The following is a 19,560-nucleotide window of genomic DNA, read 5'->3' on the forward strand; positions in this document are numbered from 1 at the left end:
TACATGCTCATTTTTTGTGTATAACATTTTGCAATCAACAGACATCATAACATATCATGTGTTCAAGTATCACACCTGCCTGTCTGTGTAATTACATAATGTGACAGAGACCGAACTCGGGCCATAAATCAATGCGTTTTGTTTATGGTGTATAGCCTGATTGGTGTTAAGTTCAAATTGCATGTGGTCAGTGATCGCAGTTGTGTATTGAATATTGTCATTAGCAGACAGGCAGGCAGACACACTGGTGTCAATAAAACAAGACATTGAGTTTTGTCTGTGACAGCGACATATCTATATCACAGTTAGAAATCGTGTCAACTCTAAACAATGACATTGCTTTTAAGTATCGAACTGAGAAAGTGACTCGGTAAGAAGAACGTGTGGTGAAATAGACAAATGAAATTATATAAACAGTTTATTTACTGTCATAACATACAAAAAGCTCGCGCCTGTGAGATATCAACAAAACATTATGAAACTAGCTCACACCAAAGCCTTCACCGAGTATTCACCAGACAGCCCGCTTCCAAGTTGCGCGAACCTATTTCACTGCGCACGTGCTATGAGCGCAGCCCAGCTGTTGAAACCCGTATTCCCCAGAAAAGTCTGGGGAAAATTAGTGAAACGTTTGAACGTTTTTTTTCATCGCGTTATTTTTCAACTTTATAAGTTGAATTTGCATTTTTGACGCTTTTTTTCGGTAAGTCCATACCGAAAGGTATCAGAATCTGCAAAGTTGTGTTTTACGTTGCATGTGACCTTTAATGGAGACCTACGTTTTCTTACCCAAGGATGAGGAGCTGTATCTTGTGATCCAAGATTATAAGGCGATGGAATTTTCCAAACTGTGCTTGTTTCATAGATGGCACACTAATACCAATCAAATGTCCCAAAGACGCCCACGGCGATTACTTGAACAGAAAAGGCGCTTACTCAATTGTAATTCAAGCCTTGTGTGATCATCAGTATGTATTCCGTGATATAAACATCGGTTGGCCAGGCCGTGTCCATGACGCAAGAATCTTTGTAAATTCGGAAATCTTCAAAAAGGCGAGTCTGGAAAACTGTTTCCTCAGTTTGATAAAAGGTTAAACCTCTCAGGAAGAGATGTTAACACACACACACCCCACAGATGGACCTTGTCCTATGACGAAATGGCTTCTGAAGCCACACAGCAACAGAGAGAGTCTGACGGAGGAGCGAAATGTATTCAACTACAGGCTCAGCAGGGCTAGAATGACTGTGGAAGATGCCTTTGGGAGGTTGAAAGGCCGTTGGCGATGTTTACAAAAGCGTTTGTACGTGGACGTAGAGTTTGCATGTACCGTTGTTGGTGCATGTGTTATACTAAACTACCGGGCAAAAGAAACTTATCGCTTTTTATCACTTAAAATTATCATTTTCGCAATTACAGATGTTTTCAGAAAGCATTCGCCAAAACACATTCTGTGGTCGAGTAGCAAGGCATAAGTCCGTGATTAAGTGAAATTCGTGCTGGCATGAAAAGTTCCAAAAACAGCATAAATGGACTTTACTGAAAATACCCGTGCACAATTATTGCATAAATACAGATGTGGAACAGTGCAACCATGCAGTAAAAGAACATCACAGAAATGCCGAGACTTTCATAAGCCGAACGTGACAGAGCCATTGGTATGGCAGAAATGGGGGCCTCACAACGTCACATTGCAAGAGTCTTCAATTGCAGCTAAGCAACCTTCAGCAACTTGTTGAGCCGTTACCAACAGACAGGCCAGACACAAGACCATCCAAGAACGGGTAGACCAAGGGTTACCACGCCATTCGTGTCGGCCTTCGGACACCCCATCAGCGGTTTATGCCCGGACTGTCGACAACAAGAAAAAATCCGTCCAAATTACTTGTCGACAGTCCGGGAAAAGGGAGGAGATCTTCTACATGAGTGACTTCACTCCCAGTGTTCTCGAAATTAACAAACCAATTAAAACAGAGTGTGATATATATAGTAGATTACCAGCCGACCAATACAGTCATACAGACGCGAGCGCGCCACACGCATGAACTGCACGTGCTTTTACGGCATATACGGGGAATGCGGTGGCCAGATTACGGAGGCCAGGTTGCTTCAAATAACACCGTTGACAGCAGAACATAAAGAAAACCGTATCTTCTACAAGGAGTACATGTCCAGGAGTGGTCAAGTGTTCTTCTTACGACATGTATCCAGAATGAACACCCTCGGAACAGCAGTCATATCCGACACGCCGCTGTGTGCCATACGTTGTCTTCCCACTCAAGTCATCTCTTCCCACGTACGACTTGATATGACTATCCCACGATATGACTTGAGTAACCTCTGTGGGAAGAGAATATGTGCCATCGTGTTGGGCGCTCAGGAACACCCGTTGTTGTCCCCATAACATGAGCAATTGAAAACGTGTCACTAAAGCCTATTAAAGACAACTTCATTTTAAAAATCATCCGAGCATTTACCATGTATGTGCGAGACAACCCGACTCATTATATAACGCAAGTAAACACTGCCGTTCGAAAGCATGTGGCGTCCGAAAACCAATGATCCGACGATACATTTCAAATTATACTTCTCTGACGTTTTCTAGCCTAAGACCTCTCGATCCGAACATCAGACAGTGCACGGTACCATGACCTACTCCATATGCAACTGCGCAGTAGCCTCTGTCTGGACTCAAGGGCTCATACTCACTAGTCAGGTTACAGAGGTGGAGGGCAATGTTCGGCTGGGTTTGTATCTTCCATCACACGACAACTGTATTCAGTTTCCTCGCTGATCCAGCGACAACATGGGTCTATCTTGGGCGTAAATAACCAGCAGGCTCTCACAAATGGCACAAATCTTACTTTTGAGGTGAGGTGAAATTGGGTTTTACGTCGTGCTTGAGAATATTTCGCTCATATGACGACGTGCATGCGTGTGTATGTGTATGTGCGGCTGCTTGTACTAGCCAAGACTTAAGCTGGTTTTATAGTGCTAGCCCACTAAGATACCATGCCGCAGTGAAGCATGAATACCCCACTCACACACAGTATACTGACTCCGAGCCGACCAGTCCTTGTTGTACCCATTAATGCCGAGCGCCAGGCAGGGACCAACAAGTACCATATTTTAACGTCTTTTGGTATGACGCGGTCGGGGATCGAACCCGCGACCTTCCGCTCTCCGGGCGGACGCTCTAACCACTACACTACGGAGGCGGTCTCTTACTTTTGAAATCATTCGACTACCTATGGCATCATCCAAAAACTATACGACTGCATATAAAAAAGATATCCAAGAACTACAATGATTAACTGTTAGGGTGTTACGGAGAGGGTGTTCTAAGTTGTATAACTTGTACCCAATCCTTTTCTCATGAATAAAATACGTTTAAAACAAACAAACAATAAAACAACTGTTAGAAGATCTCGCCTCTCATGAAGCACGTGAAATATGTTCCCTGTACCTTGGGCATGTGCAACATAATGAATCATATGTAACAGTGGAAGAACTCGAACACATTTATCATTCACAAATATAATTTGCCCACGTTGATTGGCCCATTATTAGCAATCATGGTCCTGATTAAGAAAAGCCAATTTTAACGAAACCCAAACGATTCAGACACATCTGTCATGTACAAGACAACATAGTCAGTATATAGAACCTTTTATGGCGGTTTAACTATTTGTCTTGATGATTGTATATTATTGTCTCCTTTATGTAACCTCTGCTACATTTCTGAACATGTATGGACTCCGTGGGTTCGAATGCAACGTAAATTCCAGTTATATTTAATGGTATTAGTATTTCAAACTTTTGACATACCTATTTCGGGTGGATATGAGATAGAGAAATTTTGAAACAAATGAATCGACGATGAACACAAACCAGTTATTTGGATTGGAAATGTCCTGTTTCATATCACGAGACTCTCCATAAGGTGTCATCCTAAACAAGACACTGACCCAAATATATTACGATAAGTATTATTCAATAACATCAATAGCCCACAAGAATATTCAATAAACGTTTATATCAATAAAACAATACAAAATAAACATTGGTAAAATATAACTCAAAATAGAGCTGCTTGCTCCAAAGTGGAATCAAAAGGTGTCATCAAGATTTAGTGATTTCATAAATAGCAAAATTCATCTGTAATCGTGTCAATCACTAACATCAAAAAATCTGAAATATCACTGATTATAAAGATTAAGGATAATGATATGTAGTCAATACATATAACATAATCGATGACATTCATAGAAATAGTACTTGGGCCATCTCAAGGAAGAGGAGAAATGCACGTCACCACACTCCACGGGCATCCTGTACACACATAGCAGTAACACTTTAAGGTATCGGCTTCAAAACCATGGTCATAAACAAAACCCTTACAGGTTAATCTGACAAACTTTTACGGAATAATTCTAATGCTTTCAACCTTTCTATCACAAATTCCACATGTATAGCTACGGTCTTCGAAGACCGAGTTGTGCCTCACTAAAAGTTTGCCATAATTAAAATATCCAGACTATTATGACTTTTCCTGTTATCTCTGCTGTGTTCCTGGGACCGTCACTGTACCCTGTCCTCTACCGGAACTGCCCAAGTGGTCGTGGATAATAAGCTTAAGATGCCAGTAAAACCCTCCCCGTCCAGACTTACTAACCACGCAGGGCGTCAAGGTAGATATATTTGTCCGGGTGGGTAAAACTGTCCGGTAAAATGCAGGCTAGTCTACCAGAGTTTCCTGTTCTGGTGGAAGCGCAGCATTCCACCACAGACAGAACATGATGGGTAGGTCTTGCTGTCCTTTTTGGGGATGTGCCAACACTTGCTACAGCGCACTCGATATTTTCTGTATCTGTAAAACGCAATAATACATAGGACCCGCTGTAAAGTACACGCTTTGAGTAGGATTCGCCATAAAGTACATGCTGTATATAGCACCAACACAAGATATAAGTCAGTTCAACACCCCTTATATAACGCCCTTCCAGTTGCATACGCTCTATACAAGATCACATGATAGTGCATGTTTATATATCTTCCTCATGCTAAAACACACGCCCTATATACCCCCTCATAGCAGTTAACACTATCCAGCATCAACATGACAGCATACGTATATATATAGCACCCACATGTACTACACACTATACAGCATCTATACTACACGCCCTGTATAGCACCCACATGATACTACACGCGCTATACAGCATCTATACTACACACCCTATATAACACCCACATGATACTACACGCTCTATATAGCACCCACATGATAGTACACGCCCTATATAGCACCCACATGATAGTACACACCCTATATATCACCCACATGATAGTACACACCCTATATAACACCCAATGGATGAAAGTGTCCGATAAGTGATACTTAACCCTTGACATTCCAACATATTAATTTGAAATTTAACAATTGATAATTTTGGAGTAAAGGCACTATTTGAAGTTTGACATGGAGATCGAATACTCTGGTTCTAAGAGTATGTCATTTATACTACACCCCCTATATACATGTAACACCCACATGATACTACACACCCTATATAGTACTCATATGATATTACACACCCTCTATAGCACCCACATGATAGTAAATGCTCTATACAGCATCTATACTACACCCCCTATATAGCACCCACAAAATACTACACACCCTATACAGCACCCACAAAATACTACACACCCTATACAGCACCCACATGATACTACACGCCCCATATATAGCACCCACGTGGTACTACACACCCTATATATAGCACCCACATGATACTTCACGCTCTATATAATACTCACATGACATGACACAGCCTATATAGCACCCACATGATACTACACAACCAATATAGCACCCACATGATACTTCACACTATACAGCATCTATACTACACAGTCTATATAGCACCCACATGATACTACACACCCTATATAGCACCCACATGATACTACATGCCCTATATAGCAACCACATGATACTACACACCCTATATGGCACACACATGATACACACATATAACACACTCCACATGATACTACACACCCTATGATACCCACATACTACACACCCTATATAGCACCCACATGATACTACACACCCTATATAGCACCCACATGATACTACACACCCTATATATAACACCCTATCACCACATGATACTACACACCCTATATAGCACCCACATGATACACACATGATACTACACACCCTATATAGCACCCACATGATACTACACACCCTATATAGCACCCACATGATACTACACACCCTATATAGCACCCACATGATACTACACACCCTATATAGCACCCACATGATACTACACACCCTATATAGCACCCACATGATAGTACACACCCCTATATAGCACCCACATGATACTACACACCCTACATAGCACACATGATACTACACACCCTATATAGCACACCCTATACAGCACCTACTACACACCCTATATAGCACCCACATGATACTACACACCTATATAATAACCACATGATACTACACACCCTATATAGCACCCACATGATACTGACACACCACATATAGCACCCACATGATACTACACACCCAATATAGCACCCACATGATACTACACATACAGCATATATAGCATCTATACTACATACACCCTACACCCACATGATACTACACACCTCTATATAGCACCCACATGATACTACACACCCTATATAGCAACCATCTATACTACTACACCCTATATAGCACCCACATGATACTAGCACACACATGATACAGCACACCCTATGTATACCACATGATACTACTATATATAGCACCCACATGATACTATATATAGCATAGTACACGCACCTATATAGCACCCACATGATACTACACACCCTATATAGCACCACATGATAGTACACACCCTATATAGCACCCACATGATACTACACAATATAGCCCCCTATATAGCATATAGTACACATATAGCACCCACATGATAGTACACACCCTATATAGCAACCACATGATACTACACACCCTATATAGCACACACATGATACTACACGCCCCACATAGCACCCACATGATACTACACCCTATACAGCATCTATACTACACACCCTATATAGCACCCACATGATACTATACACTCTATATAGCACCCACATGATAGTACACACCCTATATAGCACCCTCATGATAGTACACACCCTATATAGCACACACATGATAGTACACAACCTATATAGCAACCACATGATACTACACACCCTATATAGCACACACATGATAGTACACACCCTTATATAGCACCCACATGATATTACACGCCCCACATAGCACCCACATGATAGTACACACCCTATATAGCACCAACATGATAGTACACGCCCTATATAGCACCCACATGATACTACACTCTATATAGCACCCACATGATACTACACAGTATACAGCATCTATACTACACACCCTATATAGCACCCTCATGATACTACACACTATACAGCATCTATACTACACACCCTATATAGCACCCACATGATACTACACGCCCTATATAGCACCCACATGATACTACACTCTATATAGCACCCACATGATACTACACACCCTATATAGCACCCACATGATACTACACACTATACAGCATCTATATAGCACCCTACTATACAGCACCCACATATACTACACACTATACAGCATGATATACTACACCCCTATATAGCACCCACATGATACTACACACTCTATATAGCACCCACATGATACTACACAACCTATATAGCACACACATGATAGTACACACCCTATATAGCACCCACATGATACTACACACTATACAGCATATATACTACACGCCCTATATAGCACCCACATGATACTACACACTCTATATAGCACCCACATGATACTACACACCCTATATAGCACACACATGATAGCTACACGCCCTATATAGCACCCACATGATACTACCTTCATGGTGGTTCCTCTGGTCGGTCACATGGTCCATGGTCTGTGTCCATGGTCATGTTCTTTGTCCTCCATGGTCTCATGGTCTTGTGGTCTTTCCTCTTTCATGTGGTCTCTTTTTGTGTCCTCCATGGTCCTGTGGTCGTTCCTGTGGTCCTTTGTTTCCACATGTGTGGTCCACATGTTGGTCCAGTGTCTTTGGTCAGTGCCATTTTTGGTCTTGTGGATTCCATGGTCCTGTGGTCCTGTGTTCCTGTGGTCGGTCCACCTCTGGTCCTGTGTCTCATTTTTCCTCATGGTGGTTCCTATTTTCCTGTGTGTTATTTGTCCTTCCATGTGTTGTGATTATGTGTGGTGTCTGTTGTGTGATTGTGTCTGTGTCCTTTTTTGGTCTTTTTTCCTCCACATGTTATGTGATCTGTGTTTCAGTGATCTGTGGTCACATCCTGGTCTGTGGTCATGTGGTCTCACTCCTGTGGTCTTTTCCTGTGGTCTTGGTCCTCCACCTCCGAAGTTCATCGTGGGGAATGTCTCACGGAAGTCCTCATTGTCGGAGCTGCTCTTGCATTCAGATACAGAGTCGCTGCGCTTCCGCCGACATTTGGTTCCCATGAATGATTTTTTCTTACCCGTCGTCTTGCTGTAAAGGAAAGTTCATTTTGTTTCGCTTTGCTCTATAAGGATGAAAAAAGAGAAATTAAATTAAACGAATATCCACTGTGAACAAAAACATTTCCCCCAGCTTATTAAATTGGCATTTGAACTGTCTTACATTCTTACAATTGAGTATAATGTTCATAGGAAAACGGTGTATAATTCGAACAATACCGCCTATGTCATTAGGCTGGCACCACCAATATTCCATATTCACTCTGCCAATGACGGGAGTTGGTGATGTAATTGAGGTCCGACTTATAGACCTGCCTCATAAAGACGGTTCTTCACTGTATAATCAGAATATACTTGGCAATCCTGGATTCGCTGATGTAGTACTCCTTTGCCACAAACGACGGTCCAGGTTACAGGATAATAATGTCAACGTGACGTACCATTATGCTGGTGCCGATACCACAATCCAGAGATGGTGCTCTATCACATATTGAACCTCCCCTGTTGTACACGGTGATTGTGCTTGTGCTTCTGGCACGTGGCGTGAGTCCGCAATTCAACAGAAATCACACACACCACCATCTTTTCCACCACCATCTTTTCCGGTCTCACGAGTAGGAAATTGCAGTGTGACCTGTCTTTGTTGAAACGTTTAGGTAATGGACTTTCACACTGCTCCGTGTTGATGATTTCATTCACAGTCACCATGATCAGCATGCATCAAATGACATATTCATGCTTCAATATTGTTTTAGAGATTACGTCTATGCAATCAATATAACCTTTTCTGTTCGAGGAATGTATGAAAGATCCCTTAAGAACCTACTTGGATCATGTGGATCTCAGTTACGAACTTGAAGGAGTATAAACCTTTACAAAGTGATGCTCGAACTTCACGAGCGTCCGAACCATTGACACACAAAAAGTGAAGTCAACGCCAAATATCATATTTTGTGAGTTCCAAATCTACAATGACGGCCATTGGACAACCATTGCGGGGTGGATTGGGAGGAGGGGGTGACGAATAGAAGAAGAAAAAGGAAGAGGAGGAGAAAGAGAAGGGAGGGAGGAGATATATTTCCAAAGTTGCCGCTGAACCTGTGGCGATTGTGTGTCAGGCATCATTAAGCATTTGTGCAATCATTCGAATGTGATTTTAAAGATGTCAGCTTGAACGTTCTTAAATCTGTAAATCCTTGCATGGATTAGGGGCGATGCGTACTAAAAGTACTGTCGGAAATAGAACAAAAACTGTTTTTAGGCTGTTACTCTGTATCTCTAAAATTTACACAACTGCAAATAGCATATGTTGAAATAACCCACTTCGGCCTAACTTGGCATTCAGTGGGTGCGTAATAGGATATCCAGAAAAGCATGTTTACTCGTAAAATCGGGCAAAACGAATAGCTGCTGAAAACAATAGATCAGACTATAGATGGCAAGTTGGTCGCTCAGCTAGGTATGACGACGGACCGTCGGACTCACCTGGCATGAAATGCATGTGCTGCCTACAGGCACAAGGGGGCATTTCAAAGACACTTTGTGCTTTTTCATGTCTGTTGACTGTCTCATCTATTAATTAACATCTTACGTGTCTTTCTTTCATAAAGTTTATGTTCAGATATGTAAAAGAGTATGATACCTGATAGCCATCGAAACGCCTCGTATTAAATGTCTCAAAATATATAGGTGGCATGACCACCCAATCGCGAAGATCGACAGGACTGTAGATTGTTATGACATGCCGTGTACTTCCCCAGTGTAATTGCTGATATCTCTATCCCCCAGCCCGACCCCAACGATCGTCTGCGACACCCGTCCAGGTTCTGCTTTTGAGACAACCCCTCCTATCTGTTTCTTTTTATAGTGACAGTGAGACTGCATGGTAGCGACATCCTTTATAGTTTCAGCATGAAAGTTATTATTTTTTACGCCAGCTATCGTTTATAATGAAGCTACGTCTAATTTGAAATTGGGCATTTAAAAAGTGTCCTTTATAATACAATATTGTCGCACACTAATTTGCATAAAGCCATGGTCTGTTCCAAATAAATCGTTTTGGACTTAGAAAAAACCCGCAATGCTCATTTCTGCACTAATCTCTCCTCAGTAAAGTCCTTTTTCTACGTTTCCTATGTCCCTACCACTGAGACTGTAGTTAGGCTGAAGTTAGTTTAACAGATATTTCACACTTGCACATCAACTACATAAATTGTAGAGATAAATGAGAAAATAGATTTTTTCTATTTCCGACAGTACTTTAGGACGGCATATACCGGGGTATTTTGCCTATAGGGTTCGGTATACCATAATGCAATCGAGAAATTCGATATTATCGGTTTTCGTATCGTCATTTTAGTAACCTTTTTAAACCTTTTTAAAAATGTCTAGAAATCGAATCATTTCGTCAAAACCTATGCATTTCTTTGCTAGACGGCCGCTATTTTCCCGGAAGTAAGTTGGCAACTTCAACCAACAACAGCTGCAGATACCAGATCAGTAGCTGGGTTCCGTTTCCGTTTCCGTTATTTCAATCAGAAGAACGGAGGAACATCGTACTAACTTATAAAATACAACTTTATCATAAAGACACGCCATCAGCCTAGTACTTACATGTTTGCTGTGATGCAACACAGCCATCCAAAAACGTATGAAGTCAACACATAATAAAACGATCTTCCTCGATTTCATTTTATTTGATTAAATTAATCCCATTTTCATTCGTTAAAGCTGTTTACACTAACATTGGAGAAAACGCGTGTGAAATGGCATCACCTTATTCTATAGCCTACGAATACCACTTCCGCTTACCATGTTCGTGAGGGTCGTGCCTACCGCGATAGCACCAATTTCACATAAATCATTCTCAGCAAACTTATTACCGCCTCGTCATCCATCTACCCCTAGACCCGCGTTATGGACTCACTGAAGTCATATTTCACCATTAATGGCCAACGTTTTGTTTTCACAATCAAAGTGGCACGTACCGGGGGCAGTCACCGGTGACTGGTCAAACTGTCTCATACGTAAAATGGATCCAGCCACGTAAACCAAAGTGCTGAAGCCTATGTTAATTATTATGTTAAATATGTACGTGGAAAACAGGCTTTTTATCATCCAAAACTGTGTTCCACAGGAGATATCGCTTGTGTGAGATCACACGATATCTCCTAGTACCATGAGACACTAATACGATAGCGTCATGAACTTGATGACGTCACAATGCTATGCCATCACTGCACTGCAAATCTAATGGCAGTACTGTGTTCAGAGATGTACATTTTTCATTGAAAACTAATGAAGAGTGATTTTGGATGATAAATAGAATCTCACCCTCATGTCTTCTGTTATCAAATATATCAACACTCGTTGATGAAAGTAAAAATATCCTCGGCAAGCCTCGGATATTTGTTACTTTATCAACTCGTGGTGATATATTTGATATCAAAAGACACTCGGGTGAGATTCTCTATATACTAATACGATAGCAATATATATTATATTTGTTTTAATTCTGATAAAGGAGATGAGGTGAGGTGAAATTGAGTTTAACGTCGTGCTTGATAATATTTCGCTCATATGACGACGTGCATGCGTGTGTATGTGTATGTGCGGCTGCTTGTACGAGCCCAGACTTAAGCTGGTTTTATAGTGCTAGCCCACTGAGATACCATGCCGCAGTGAAGCATGAATACCCCACTCGCACACATTATACTGACTCCGAGCCGACCAGTCCTTGTTGTACCCATTAATGCCGAGCGCCAGGCAGGGACCAACAAGTACCATATTTTAACGTCTTTTGGTATCACGCGGTCGGGGATCAAACCCGCGACCTTCCGCTCTCCGGGCGGACGCTCTAACCACTACACCACGGAGGCGGTCTTCTGATAAAGGAATAGAAATTCTTTGATATTATATTTTCGGAATCACCGGTAGATTGGAGCAAAACGTGTAGACAGCTGATTGCCATTTCCGGCTAAGTTGAATAACAGGTAGCATAACAGGAACGACAATTGAATTATTATGACTAGTGATGTTTGATTGCAAGTTTCCTATACACATACCTGTTTTCATTTACAAAGTTTTTTTGTTTTTTTCACCTCCGATGATACGATATTGTTTTGACTGGGCACAATACACGAAATGGCAGTTCTGTCATGTCAACGATTTTACTTGGCCTTTATTCCTTGTTATGTATAACGCCGTGTCTCATAACTAGAGATAGACAATGATTTAGATCAATGACACAGACAGTAGCGGTCTTATGAATACTGTGTTGTGTTAATTTAATTTATTCAATTTATTCATCTGCGATATGCCATCAACAGAGTCACATTCAACAAGATCTATTGTGTGTATTGTTTTTTTTATAAACATGAACATTCTGGGTAATAGTGGTGATTTCACTACAGTAAATGTTGATGTGATGCTAGTGACTTTTAGTCATACTTGGCTACTTGCTATTTTGCCACACAGCTGTGAGCTTCAAGGTTGCAGTGATACTTTAGTTCTTCTATCTAGTCATAAAATGACAATTTTGTTAAATAATTTTTTCCATGTTATTAAACACTAAAAGGTTTGGCTCTTGTCACGTTTCTGCATTATGATCATATCTCATATACCGAACCGAAACAGACCGAACATAATGCCCTGTACCGCAATACGTACCGTACCGTGGCAAGAGCGTACCGTTTCACAGATAGCACGGATGGAGTACTTTACTCTTAGTTCACAAGAATGAAGCTTACCTCCATCCAACTGGATGCTGTGGGTCAAGGTTAACACGGATATGGTATTTTTCAGATTTCGAGTCTCATTTTAGACACTGGGCTGTAATGTTTATTAATTCGGGTTTTATTTCTGGATGTTTCACCAATGTAAGCATGTCTACAAGAACGCGGAACATTGTTCCTTGAAGTGCTTGTTTATGGGTGGATGGTGGTTGTCTGAGGCTTTAATGGTGTTTTGGATGGTGTTGACACATATTATAATATACCAATGGCGTAGTTCGATGCTCATGCTGTTGATCACTGGAATGTTTGGTCCAGACCAGTATATTTACAGACCGCCGCCGTATAGCTGGAATATCGGTGAGAGCAACGTCTCTGGATTTTGTGGTTAACCCTTCCATAGTAAGAGAGGCTGATGTCAGAGGGTACCGATTGTTGAGGGGGGAGATTTCAGTCTAAGTAAACTTAGGCTCAGTATTATTCGTTACACTGCTATACTGAGTGTAACAAAGCCTAGTAGAAGGTCGCGTCAGCTAACCTTTTGGACTGACCAATCAGAACACAGCTTACCAAAGCTGTGAAAGGGAAACCACCGTGAAAGGGAAACCCTCAACAACCTTGAATCCTAATGGAGCAAATGCAATATAACTTAGTATAGAGTCTAGGCATTCTGAAACCACTTGCTTGCTGTTTGGGAAATTAAATGTCAAAATCAAGAGAGCTTTGAAACAGAAAGCTGCCTCTTTGGCTACCATAAGTTAAGTTGAAGCACTTCCGGTTCCAGAAAATATATGCAAAATGCAGAGTGAATTTTAAACAGAAAGAGCAATACTTCTTTAAGATAGTATGTGCCTTTCTCGTGTAGTGACACCACTGATTGTTTTGAAGAAGCACATACCAAATACAGGACATGAGTAAAACAAAGTGCTATAGCTCTGACAAAACAACTGAGTGTACATACATGCTGCTTCATAATCATTTGAGTTATCTGCAATTTTGTACACATGGTACTATGACTCATTGCGAGAGGAAGCATGCTGGTGAACAACTATAACTGTGTGTGAGTGAGTTAAAATTTAAAGTCACTTTGGCAATATTTCAGCCACGTCGTGACTAAACTGTGATAGTACCATCAAAATAAAAAGTGTGTAATGAAGAATAGGTAGTTATGTAGTGCCGAGCTATCTGAAGTCCAATCCATTCCATATAATGTGTGCAGGGCTTATTTGAATGTACGTAGTTGTCCAGTAGTTCAGTGTACATTGGTCACACTGTTCAAATGACCGTAACCGTCAGGGTGGCAGCTGTCTAAGACAACTTCACATCGGTTTTGACCAAACTTCACGCAGAGGTTCTGGAGACAAGGAGATGGACCGACAGACCGTTAGGCCAAAGGTGGTGAGGTGAAAATGGGTTTAACGTCGTGCTTGAGAATAGTTCGCTCATATGACGACGTGCATGCGTGTGTATGTGTATGAGCGGCTGCTTGTACTAGCCCAGACTTAAGCTGGTTTTATAGTGCTAGCTCACTGAGATACCATGCCGCAGTGAAGCATGAATACCCCACTCACACACAGTATACTGACTCCGAGCCGACCAGTCCTTGTTGAACCCATTAATGCCGAGCGCCAGGCAGGGACCAACAAGTACCATATTTTAACGTCTTTTGGTATCACGCGGTCGGGGATCGAACTAGCGACCTTCCGCACTCCGGGCGGACGCTCTAACCACTACACCACGGAGGCGGTATTAGGCCAAAGACTGTAAATATTTTCGGCCATTATACACAGTTTAGACGAATACGTTGTGGGTGAAGACAAGAAACATGACGTACACACAGCTTTCCAAATTAAGTTATGGGAAATACCTGCGAAGGGTTTTGATTAAAAGACCCTAAAAGTGTTTATTTTCAGATGAGTGTGCCTGATGTGGTCTACCTGAAGAAGGACGATATCCTGAGTTGTGCCCTGTCCCCTTCCACCAGAGTAGTGAACCACATCGTCACGCCACGGAAGTTGGGGTCCCAGCATGCCGCACTCTTCTGGGGCTTCTTTGGCTTGCGAGCTTTTCTCCTGGATCGGGGTGTTACAGACCGCGTGCCCCTCGATTCCACGCCACCGCTGTTGACGTCTTTACTATTTCCTCGTGGCGTATGTGTGAGCACTTGTCTCTCCCCTGCCTTCCCCGGGTTCGGAGACCTAAACATATGTCCACATATATAATACACCTTACATCATATACCACAACAGTCGAGCTGTGACAGAAATTAAGTGTTATTGTTTTCATTCAATCACATCTATCTCTTACCAAACAGTACAGCAGCTGTATAATTGTTATATTTTGTCATGCATGAATACAATCTGATTTTTGAGCCATAGAAATCCAAGAAAACGTTAACCTTAAACAGAAAAGTGTTCAAATAAAAGTGCGAATGTATAGAATGACTTAGTATTATGAAGACTTATTCAAATGAGTGGTTCCGTTACCAGTGTGTAGCTGTTTCTAACATGATACCTTCAAATTAGTAAGTTAGTCACGACGGCGTGTAAAGTTCGTGTTTTGAGTAGAACCATGCTATTTTAAAACAAATTTAAGCCGAAGTCAATAATATTGCAGTTATATCCCGTCAACCTGCACATACTTGAGTCGGGGCCAGAGTAACTATTAACGTCCATCAGGGTACGAAAAGGAACCATCTACCGATAGATTACATCACTCACAAAGGCTGATCACCAGATCGCCTCTTACAAAAGCTGGGAGCCTGATTTAAATTACCGGTCGCGTGCACAGCAACCTAAGAACAAAAGAGAGTGCCAATACATCGGTGTGCAAAACAGCAAGCTGTTATGGAGTCAATGTCCACATCTATGAAATTAGTATACTATGTCATTATCATGGTTCTTTTGGTTCATCAGAATGCCCCAAATACATGATTACATGCGCAATAAGAAAAACATGTCACCGAGCCTGACCACCCGATCAAACTTAATTTTTAAATTTCAAGCAATTACGTGTTGGATGGGGATCCGCCGGTCCCCATGGGAGAAACATATACAACTGTCTATTCGTCGAGTAATGCCCACCTACCGGTTTTTGTATTGAGTATCTTGTCCAGAATCAATATGTTTAGGTTTAACAGAACACTCCGCTGCTCTTTTCACAGAATCGGTCTCCATTAAGGACTTGCATGGTGATCCCGTGTCCTTTCTGGTCACTCGCGAACATTGTGATACAGTAGCAGAAAGAAACGGTTGGTAGTCCGTTTTCATCTTTTCTGCGATCTGAACACTGTCAATCTACTGTAATCAACTGCTACTTTGTAACTAGTGTCATACTCGAGGCTGGCCCTTTTCTTGTGCTCATTTGCATATCAAAGCGATGGCGTTTTAGCACGGTGCGCGTTTTGCACGTGGCGGTTGTGTGCTTACAAATAGCGATTTGCCCTGAACCTCGTGCACCTCAAATAACGTCTACTGTTCATTTAGGACTTAAAGTATAAGAATATGACAAGTTCGTGCAAACTGTAGTTAGCTGACTGCTTTCAAATGATCACACTGTATATTTATCATTATCTTCCGAAATAATTTTCAAATTAAGTAGTGATTCTGAATATCACGTTGTACATCACGACTTCGATTACTGTGATGGCTGATATTGACTACATGAAGAATAATTCACGACATGCAGAATAAACATGATCACAGTGGTCATGCGGGATTAAGGGAAACTAGCGATGTTTGTATCACCTCTTTAAAACAGTAATGTTAAAAAACGAGCAGAGAGATTTCGTTTTGGTGCGGTTCATTTGACAAATTTCCTGCTTCAAGAAGATTGGTTGAGGACGCGAGAAGTGAGGCAGCAGAGAAACGTCTGTAAAATATCCCGCTGTGTGCCGTGGGTGCATGTCTGGCATGCGCTAAAGAAATGTTTCTTTGAGTAACATTTAGAAGTCTCATGTACGTATGCAGACAGGATTAATGTAAGGAATTCAACTTAGTTACAATGAGACGGGTCAGTACAAGACAGATACTAATTGTGTGGGTTTTTTTGTTTAATGTACTAATTGTCTCTGCATTCCGTAAGATCGCCTTGTACAAGTACACTAGTCACAGATCACTTGCTTGATGAAGCACTTGCATCTACACAGTAACGTCGCGTTGTAATAACTATCTTCAGAAGAAACCTGTATGACACATCTCTATATTCAAGTGAGTTTTATACAAGCAGACATTGGATGTTTCATTGTAAGCGTTGTGAAAATCTACTTGCAATGGTTGTAAACATTGTAAATATTACTAAAATCTAACGTATACCGTTATAACTTTGATTGTTTACGGCGATCGCTTGCCAAATGATGTCCAACATTGTGTCTACTAGTATTTGAAGATTACGACAATCACCCACAACAGTTTAAAGTAGTCATAATTTGGTTTTATGTAACCAAAATAATAATGCTGTCGACATTAAGGTTTCATAATTCTATTACGACGATACGGTTGAGAAATGTTATTGCGATGTATGGGGAATACAAGTACATAAACAATAATTATAATAATCAGTGGTTTTACCAGATATCTAACAACAGTGCAGCAAGAGACGGACAACCTTAGAAGAACTTAGTAATAATGAGTGAGTGAGTATGGTTTTACGCCGCATTTAGCAAAATTCCAGCAATATCACGGCGGCTGACACCAGAAATGGGCTTCACACATTGTACCCATGTGGGGAATCGAAACCTTCGGCGTGACGAGTCATATGTCAAATGGAGGCATATGACTGATGAGCCAGATGACCAGGTTAGAACACTATACGATTCGTTGGCTTCTGTGTTACGCTGTTATTGTTTAACATGTCAGTATGACATTATTACTCGGTATTCACCAGATGAAGGAGCTAACCTGAACCGTCGTTACAAATGATACAGTAGTTGATAAAGGAAAACCAGGTTCTATGGATATTCAACTTCTTTGTTGCAATGAGTGTGACGTTTTGGTGTAGGTACCTATACGGTGTAAGTACCTATTCACCGAAACGTCGCACTCATTGCAATAAAGAAGTTGAATATCCATAGAACTTGGTTTTCCTTCATCTATACAACTTCTAAAATGCCTCTCAAAGAAGCAGTAGTTGATAGTCGTGCAAATGCCATAAGTTATATCATATATATATATATATGTATGTATGTATGTATGTATATAATAATTAAATACAAATTGGGTTAAGAATCTCTCTGAGCATCACAAAGTGGTAATTTAACCAAACTTGATGTTCGTATGAAATTTACTCTAACATTTCCGTCATACACAGAGACAATGCCTTGGTGTATGATATACATACATGTATGTATGTATGTATGTATGTATGTATGTATGTATGTATGGTAGTATGTATGTATGGTATGTATGTATGTACTTAATTTTATCTGTTAATTGAAAGGTGGCTACATGGGCACCGACCTTTTTGATATACATTGATATATAGCTACTGAACAGGAAGGAATTCCTGTATCTTAACATTAATATGATTGTTCGTCTATCAAGGACTACTAGACTGGGCTACTGATCGGTTCACATTAACCTACTGACATATCCAACACTGGGTCATGAATTACATTTCCTTTGTGAAGTTACCAGTGAAGGTCCGGGTTAGAATATTGATCTTCAGTAACCCATGCTTGTCGTAAGAGGCGACTAACGGGATCGGATGGTCAGGCTCGCTGACTTGGCTGACACAGGTCAACGGTTCCCAATTGCGCAGATCGATACTCATGCTTTTGGTCACTGTACTGTCTGGTACAGACTCGATTATTTACAGACCGCCGCCATATAGCTGCGGCGTAAAACTAAACTCACTCACTCCTTTGTGAAGTGTTTATTTTCAGTACAGAACCGTAACCTTATTTCGCCGCACTTCCCTTATATCCACGAATCAAGGTTACGCGAGTGTACCTATTTTTTAGTTACTCGGGTTCTAAGATATTTTCCGACTTGTACTAGGTTAATCACTTATCATATGGAAGGTCCATACACTATGACTGACGATAATGCAACACCGTCACGTATGTCGGATAAATTGCCACGTTGTATAAGTCAGACACAGTCACACTAAAATGGCTAATATTTCAAATTGGCCATTCTGGAATCAAGTCTTTGAATGTCCAATTTGCATTTAATTATTATTATTAAATGTATATTCTGGAATATTTACACGTCGTTGAGCATCTACTCACTTATCTACAAGCATTC

General features: G+C 41.0%; 1 protein-coding gene across 1 annotated transcript; it reads right to left on the reverse strand.

Moving 5' to 3' along the window:
- Nucleotides 1-4,015: 4,015 nt before the first annotated feature.
- On the reverse strand, nt 4,016-16,679 carry LOC124286474. The gene is made up of 5 exons (XM_046722856.1): nt 16,403-16,679; nt 15,253-15,513; nt 8,448-8,616; nt 8,008-8,252; nt 4,016-4,868 (listed from the first exon to the last, which is right to left on the reverse strand). Exons 1-5 carry the CDS (start codon nt 16,582-16,584, stop codon nt 4,742-4,744), a joined length of 984 nt encoding a protein of 327 aa, XP_046578812.1. The 5' UTR covers nt 16,585-16,679; the 3' UTR covers nt 4,016-4,741.
- Between the last annotated feature and the right edge of the window lie 2,881 nt (nt 16,680-19,560).

This window comes from Haliotis rubra, unplaced genomic scaffold (assembly GCF_003918875.1).
Source record: "Haliotis rubra isolate DU_JTF1 unplaced genomic scaffold, ASM391887v1 Scf110, whole genome shotgun sequence".
NCBI lineage: Eukaryota > Metazoa > Mollusca > Gastropoda > Lepetellida > Haliotidae > Haliotis > Haliotis rubra.

Excerpts from the sequence above, each read along its gene's own strand:
- LOC124286474 (XM_046722856.1), bottom strand. The coding sequence starts at position 16,584 with ATGAAAACGGACTACCAACCGTTTCTTTCTGCTACTGTATCACAATGT. Across the intron at positions 15,514-16,402 it reads GATACTCAATACAAAAACCG|GTCTCCGAACCCGGGGAAGG; the intron begins GTAGGTGGGCAT and ends ACATATGTTTAG. Across the intron at positions 8,253-8,447 it reads CACAGGAAAAGACCACAGGA|GACCAGAGGTGGACCGACCA; the intron begins GTGAGACCACAT and ends AATGAGACACAG.